This window comes from Cajanus cajan, chromosome 9, assembly GCF_000230855.2.
Source record: "Cajanus cajan strain Asha chromosome 9, NIPB_CcT2T_4, whole genome shotgun sequence".
NCBI lineage: Eukaryota > Viridiplantae > Streptophyta > Magnoliopsida > Fabales > Fabaceae > Cajanus > Cajanus cajan.
Window position 1 is genome coordinate 49,672,203 of NC_138525.1, and position 7,849 is coordinate 49,680,051.

The following is a 7,849-nucleotide window of genomic DNA, read 5'->3' on the forward strand; positions in this document are numbered from 1 at the left end:
GTCGAAGTATCAAAATCAACTTTGGAAGAATAAACAAGGCAAATAATACTACTACGTAGTCAAAAAATTTTTTTTTTGAAAGAGTTAAGTAATCAATATTTGGAATGATTAAATGAATGAAAAATGTGAAATCCACAATATTCAAAACTTAAGTATGAAAACAACGGTAGGAAGTAATCCTCCATTAAGTAGCATATAATATAGGTCAAGAGTCGAAAAACCATGTCCGAATTCATATAGAAGTCATCAGGTAATATATAGGTCAACAGTTCTTTAGCGCGAAAAACAAAAGCAGTATGTAAATAGCAACCCCTTAAAAAAAATATAAGAATGAATTCATCTTAATGAATCGAGTTCAGGTAATAAAAAAAAAAAAAAATAAATAAATAAAATTACCCCACACCGGCTCTTTTTCTATTGCAAGATATATCAATTAACTTCATTTTTGGTCTTCGGCCATACGATCCAAAGGCTATTTTGAACATTAGTCTAGACTCATCACTCAATTTAATTCTCTAAATGTTTTTTCTTTCTTTCCTAAGTTTTAAAATTAAAACCTTGATTGAAATAACCCCGACTCTGTCACTCAAACCAACAGGTAATTGGCAGAGTTAGCTTCAGTTGCTATTTGCTAGCAAAGATACAGCAACTAAAACTTAAACTTCAAATTCTCCCAAATGATTTCCCCTCCCTACTCCTATATTCCAACACTAATATCCAAACCAAAAGTATTGCAAGTTCGAATTATCAAATAGTTATTATTTAATATAATAGTTCCACAGATGTGTCCTCAATTTACGATGGAAACCCCTGTTGTTTACTAATGCAATGTTGAAAGAAAATTTTCAGTTAAAATTTAATATATAATAGTTCCACAGATGTGTCCTCAATATGTTGTAAGATAATTTTGGACGACAACATCGACCTCTAGTATTACTTAGGCAGCATGCACGTTAAAATTTGAACAGTTGACATAAAACACCAACATTAAGAAAGCAAGACACTGACAGTAGATCTCTAAGTAATGACCAAGACGTCAACAACCACCTTATAGTTGACACGAATATTTTACAACTCAAACTAGTGCCACCACCATATATTTTGACACTGTAGTCTGTAGGATGTTGCAATCCATCGTATGTAAAAAGTATTTTTAGACACAATAGTAACTTGAAATTTAAAATAATATAATCACAGTACTGAGAGAAATATATACGAACAAAACCATGCCAAAAAGCTTGACAAGCTCGGTAATGCCGACACACAAAGAATGAGTGAAAACGTGATGGGGGGAAATTTACTTTTGGAACCCACCAAATTGATATTGTTGGCTGCCTAGGTTTGAGAATATATCGTCTCCCGCTGCTGGCTGTGAAGGAGAGAATCCGGACCTACCAAGACCAGATCCTGAACCCATAGCTCTCCCCATATAAAATGAAGGTGGAGGGCCTTTTTCCTTTTCATCGAATCCATCACTTAATCCACCCACGATCCCAACTTCCACAAGAGATACTTTTTTAGCTGCGAAACAACACAAGAAAATTAATGGAGCTACTCAAACAATTGGCGTATTGGGGGATAAAGCAAACTGTGCTTGTGAAGGAAACTTGAGCGCAATTTTACACAAATAGGGAAATAAATAAACAGAACAAATTGCTCTCAAGAGTACATTTATTTAATGAGCTCATTCATGATAGTACACATGCAAAGTGAAACAAAGGAGAAGTAGATGAACACATTAATTTACTGAGATCATCCAACCCAATTCAAGTATGTATCTTTTAAAGGAGTTGTGCATCATTAAGATTTCATATACAAAAATTTGATGATCACTGTGAGAGGCACCACATGGTTTCCAGAAATGCTTTTTGAATATACTGTTAGTCTTGGAAGAAAAATGACCATAAAACAACAGATTATTTATAATATGAAGATATAGGAAATAAAATAGTAACTTATCACTATCATATTAAACCTGACAACGTAGTTGTGATAATCAACTTACGAGCAGTTATATTGAGATCAATCAGTCCACGGCTTAGTGAATCAGCCCAGATGCCAGACTTCACCTGGAAACCATCCTTTTTAGCTGAAACATTAGAGTCTGCTAAAGATTTACCATTCATATTATCATGCTTGTCATCACTGACAACATTATTGGAGGGCTGTGAAGATACAGAATCAGATTGTGAGGTAAAATCACCAAAAATATCAGATCCATCAAAATTATTAAGAGGAACAGCAGCAAAGGGATCAATTGTGCTGTTATTCACAGGAACAGAGTTCTCTGTCTTGCTGTCTGGCTGCACTGCCGGTTCAGGAATGGAAAACAAGTCAACTGTTGGTGTAACTGAAGGAATAGCTGGTTGTGAAGAAAACAGATCCACCTCAGCCTATGCGCACAACCAACAAGACACAAATGGAATTTTAGCAATGTGACAGAAAATATGGAGAAAGAAGGTTAGCAGGAAATCCATTATACTCTCCCTTGAGTAATTCACAATCACAAATTTAAAACTTTTAAAGATGAACAATTTTTCTCAAATGCAATTGATACGCTCAGAGCCATATGAAAAATTGTACATAACTTGTTAAGCATGCCAACTTTAACAGTTTACCAGAATTATAATATCAAAAACATAATTTTGGACATGAAACTGATTATAATTCAACATAGAGAATAGACCAATATATTTACTTCAATAAAGAATAGTGAAATCAAATGATCATATTTGAGCAACATTCTCACTTTTGGGGGCACCATTGATCATGGAGAAGGTAGGTATTGAGCTTAGGACCTAATTAATAGTAGAGATTCATTCTATTAAACAAGCGGGTGATTGGCAGCTGACTTGAAAAAAGTGTAACACTAAAAATAGAGATGATGAAATATAAACCTGTGGTTGTGAACTGGCTCCTTTGTCCACATGAGATGGAGCTGATACAAATGTTGCGTCTGCAAAAAGATCAACTTCCGGCACATTACTAGCTGCTGGCTTTTCTACAGGAACAGACGTTGGGGCATCCATGAGGTCACCAATTAAATCTTGTCCATAGAGATCAACCTGATTAGAGTTTCCGGCTGAAGCTTCTGTTGAAATTACAAAATGATTCAATATCATTTAAAAGGTAAAGCAACCCTACAACTGATAAGTGCATAATATACTTGTGGTAAATTAGTGAAATAAAATGCATGCTTTAAAGTGTGTTAATATAGATTTAATAGAAATTTAATGATGTATTTATACTTTTTTTTAGTTGTTTGGTAATCTTTGTGATAATTTTCTTATTTGAATGATGAGTATCCATTCCTATTCAATTTGCAGGGGTACTTTAGTAATAACTGTCAGGAAGTTGGCTCTCAGGTGGTGCTATGATAGGGACTGGGTATCATGGGGTGCCTACATCCCACATCAAATAGTATGGGATGCTTGGTGGAGTACTTAACTTGCTTGGTTCTCCTCCCTTAACAGCTAGGTCTAAAGTTAGGGTTCCCCAAGTGTTTGGATGCTTATTATTAGATAACCGAACAATATGTTGAACTTTGAAGGCCTGTATATGCAAGTTGCACATGCATCGCATATATAACAGTAAAATGTGCACAACAATAGTTTATATTTAACTTGACTGAATAGCTTAATATTTCTCTTATTATTAGATAACCGGACAATATGTGGAACTTTGAAGACCTGGGTATGCAAGTTGCATGTGCATCACACATAAAACAGTAAAATGTGCACCACAGTAGTTTATATTCAACTTGACTGAATAGCTTAATATTTCTCTTAAACAAATGGAACCAGCATGTGCAAGAATATACAAAGCAAGTCACACTAAAAGAAAGGCTAGAAAGGGGATTAACTATGGTTTGTGGTCAACTTAATGGTGACAAAACTGTAGTCAATTTAAAAGGCTTTTAACTCAAATGTACAAATTGCATGTGCATCACAGTACCTCATATATAACACACATTACAGTAAAATGTGCACAATAATTTATCCTCCACTTGAAGGAATACATAATTCTCTTAAACAGAATCAGCAACGACAATGTTGAAGACTGTCTTTTCAAAATACTTACTGGTAGAAGTTCCTCTAGGATCAAAATCATCCATGTCATCCTCTGTATTGTTTGCAGGTACACTTGAACTTTGAGAAGGAACAGAACCATAATTATGTGCATTTGTCGACGACTTTGATACTCTAGAGGACATGTTCTCCTGACTTTGACTTTTACTGCAAGACAGACATTCTGAGATAAGAATAGGCGCAATATAATCATTGCAGTGTGGAGAGGCAAAATGTATCTATTTGTGCATAAAAACCAAAGGGAGTTTAAGTAAAAGGTTGAAATTGAGATAAGCATCTAAACCATTAACCGAGCTTCCCATTTAAAAGTATTATCAAAATTCAAAAGTCAAAACAAGCTTGTTGAACTAGGTAAGGAAGAGTCCATATCAAAATTTGCCTTTGTCTCCTGCAATGAGTATATAACATGCATCATGCACAAGTAATATGTCCTTGATTCTGACAAAATATTTAACTTCCTTTCTGCTTTTATGAATCTTTTATTTATTATGCACATTTCTCTAATATTTTAATATATCCATGAGATAAAATTTCTTCTGAAGTAAAAAACTTTAGAAAATCATTTTGGAAAAGAGGGGAAAATTAAAATGAAATCTTGTGTCATCAACATTTAAAGAAGTGCTTTTCTAATTATTATTCATTTTCATCTAATATTTTGCTCTTAGGGAGAACAAGCAATAGTATTAAAGTTAGACGTTTCATCTTGAATCAAGGGCTCAAGGCTTTCTCAGACTCCAATGCTTTTTCATATGCTTTGTACATATATCATTTAATTTTATTTTAGTTGCATTGCTTCCGATGTAGGCCACTACGCCATCTACCATTAATTAAATTGGTAGTAATAACTACATTTATGCACCAAGTTCTCAAATAATCACCAATTGCTCTCAAACACAAGGTTACAGCAATCTCCGTATAGTATGAATCAATCATAAAATTACATTTGCCATTATTTGCAGACCATAATAGCAGTTAGATATGTCCTACCTGACAGAGCGTGCAGAACCCTTCTTGTAGGAGTTCTCTTCATCAATGGCATGGTGTGATTTTTCATGGTAATCTTTTTCTCCTTCATAGGATCCCTTGTCTCTATAGCTATCACTAAACCTGTCACCGTCTCTAGATCCAAAACCTCCATATTTACCACTGCTCTGATAGCTGCCACCACTACTAAAGGAGGATGACCCAGACTTATATGTGATTCCACTAGAAGAAACTCCAACATACCTAAATTGAGCACCCAATAAGAAAACAAGAAAATTATTTTCTGATTACATAATCAATAGTAGCTTTGTCAACCTGATGATTCTGGGTGGAAAATATTGAAAAATTTGACCTACTTGTCACGGTTTGCAGCAGCTTTATTTCTGACATCATGTATCTTATCTCTATCATTCAACAGGGACACGATGTTTTCTGCCTTCTTCCTTACATTGAGTCCCACATCCTTCCCATTTGGCTCAACATATTCAAAACTAGAAAGTGCCTTTACCAATCCAAAGTAAATTATGATTATATAAGAAAACACTCTTTTATTATACTTATCAGCATGGCTGTTAATTGCAATAATAAATTAGCTAAATACAAGAGAATTGTCCTTACCGAGATCTGAAAAGTATGTTCAATAATGTCATCAACTGCACGTTCAGATCCATGTGATACCAAATATTCTATAACAGCTAATGCCTGACATAAAAGTAATTCAAGTTATTGAAACAGAAGCAAGTTGTGTGTATCAACATAGAAAATGGCACCAAAATTCCTTCTCTTTGCATCTTAAAACCTTAGGAAATAAAATGGTTATTCGGAAAGCATTACATTGTATGCATAATGCCAATCCTAGGGAAATAATAATACGATTCTTTGGAAAGCATTACCTTGTATACATAACGCCAATCTTTTCCGGTTTCACCCAGCCTTGTCCATAGCACATTCATGACCATTTGACATTCAGTACTGAAAGTATAGCAGAAGCAATCAACTTACTAGAAAAAGTATTAGAAACTTTCTAAATATGAAAATCAAAAACAAATAAAAAGTAAAATAAACGGAATAGTGATAGATAGCTGTTTACAATTTTTTGGTAGCCTGTGCAATCTCTGCCAGCGCAGTACCATGAGGACCCCAAGGTTCATTATCAGTTGCATCCAGCACCTAAATTGCAAAAAATGGTGAAACACTCAATAAAATAACATCAGCGGCCAATCCTAGTGTCTTTAAAGTTTGTGAATATATGAAATCTAGCAGTTATCCAACACATTGCCTCAACTAATTAGAAAATTAGGCAATACTAATAGATAGAGACCAAAGTACTATGCCGCAATCAATGACGCACGCAATTATACAGAAACGTAGAAATCCTTATCGATAAAGATATATCCATAATAAATGCAATTCTCGTGCTCTAACAAAAGGTATTCAAATCGAAATGGCAAAATTTCTCAGAAACAAAAAATTTTAAAAAAATAAAGCAGTTATTGTAATATTTTCAACGAAATCTACGCAAACCACAGCGAATCCGCAACAATTAGAATGTTACCTTCTGCTCGATTTCCGGAACCTTGAGCACCTTCAGATTCACCTCTCTCTTTCTGTTTTCATAATCATAAGAACAAGGTGAATTAATATCGGAATATTTGAAAATTGAAATAGAAACGAAAATTGCAATGCGAAACGACGAAGGAGGGATTGAGAGAGTCGCTCACATTTCTCGCACGGTTTGATCGAAGACCTTCATGAAATCCATGGCGGATCTGACAAACGAGAGGCTGTGGATCTGATCTGATCCGATCTGAAGAGAAAGGTTAGAAAGGATTTATATTCGTTGCAGCAAATTCGATGGCTATAGTTCCAGTAGCAACGATTTGAGATCTAACACATTTCGATCGATTCTTTTTGTTTTCAAAAATTTCTCCTCATTGCAGCCCTTCAGAATAAATATGTTTACGGTAATACCATTAAATTTTTTATTTTTTATTTTTTATTTTTTATAAGTTTACTTTTATAAAATAATTCTTCTTATTTATCAGTAATGTAATATATTACTTTTATTTTATTGTTTTTTTTTAATAAAAAAAATTATTGCAGTTTATTATCAATATCTATATTTATACTAATCTATATTAATATATAATGAGAATATCTTTTTTTAGTAATCATCACCTAGTTTCTATTTTTTTACCATTCTATCCTTCTATTTAAAAAGAAATTAAAAAAAATATTTCTTTATCAAATTTACTTTTATCTATACTAATAAATTAATCATAACACTAATTAAATCAATATATTTTTATTATTTAATTTTTATTTTTTTATCTTTAATAAATGTTTGAAGTACTTCAATTCCACTAGTATATTATAAAGAATGTTTAAATATATAATTATTTTTTTCTCTACTCTTTAATGAATTATTATATCTTTTATATTTAAATTTTTTTATATTCTCTTTAGAGTTTAAATAATTATACAATATTTTTTAACATTGTATTTGTATATAATTACTAAACCCTAAACACATAATGTAACCCTACAACATCGTGGTGCAAATCAGATTCTTTTTTTTTTTTACTTCTTCTTTTATTGGGCTTGGACCCAAAAGATATTTTAGATTTTAAATAGCTATTCTTAGTGGTTTGAGACACTTTTTGATCAAATTAGAAAGAAAAAAACGTTGTTTTGATAGAACATATGGTTAAATCATCTTATTCACTTTTACTTTTCAGATTATCAGTGTTTCTTTTATGGTTTTTTTTTTATATCTT

General features: G+C 32.8%; 1 protein-coding gene across 1 annotated transcript; it reads right to left on the minus strand.

Moving 5' to 3' along the window:
• Positions 1 to 987: 987 nt before the first annotated feature.
• Positions 988 to 7,003, minus strand: LOC109805178 (ENTH/VHS family protein). The gene is made up of 11 exons (XM_020367179.3): positions 6,794 to 7,003; positions 6,628 to 6,679; positions 6,163 to 6,242; positions 5,966 to 6,044; positions 5,691 to 5,774; positions 5,429 to 5,574; positions 5,076 to 5,315; positions 4,081 to 4,235; positions 2,898 to 3,091; positions 2,006 to 2,393; positions 988 to 1,521 (listed from the first exon to the last, which is right to left on the minus strand). The coding sequence occupies exons 1-11, from the start codon at positions 6,832 to 6,834 to the stop codon at positions 1,298 to 1,300; spliced, it is 1,683 nt and encodes a 560-aa protein (XP_020222768.1). The 5' UTR covers positions 6,835 to 7,003; the 3' UTR covers positions 988 to 1,297.
• Positions 7,004 to 7,849: the final 846 nt, after the last annotated feature.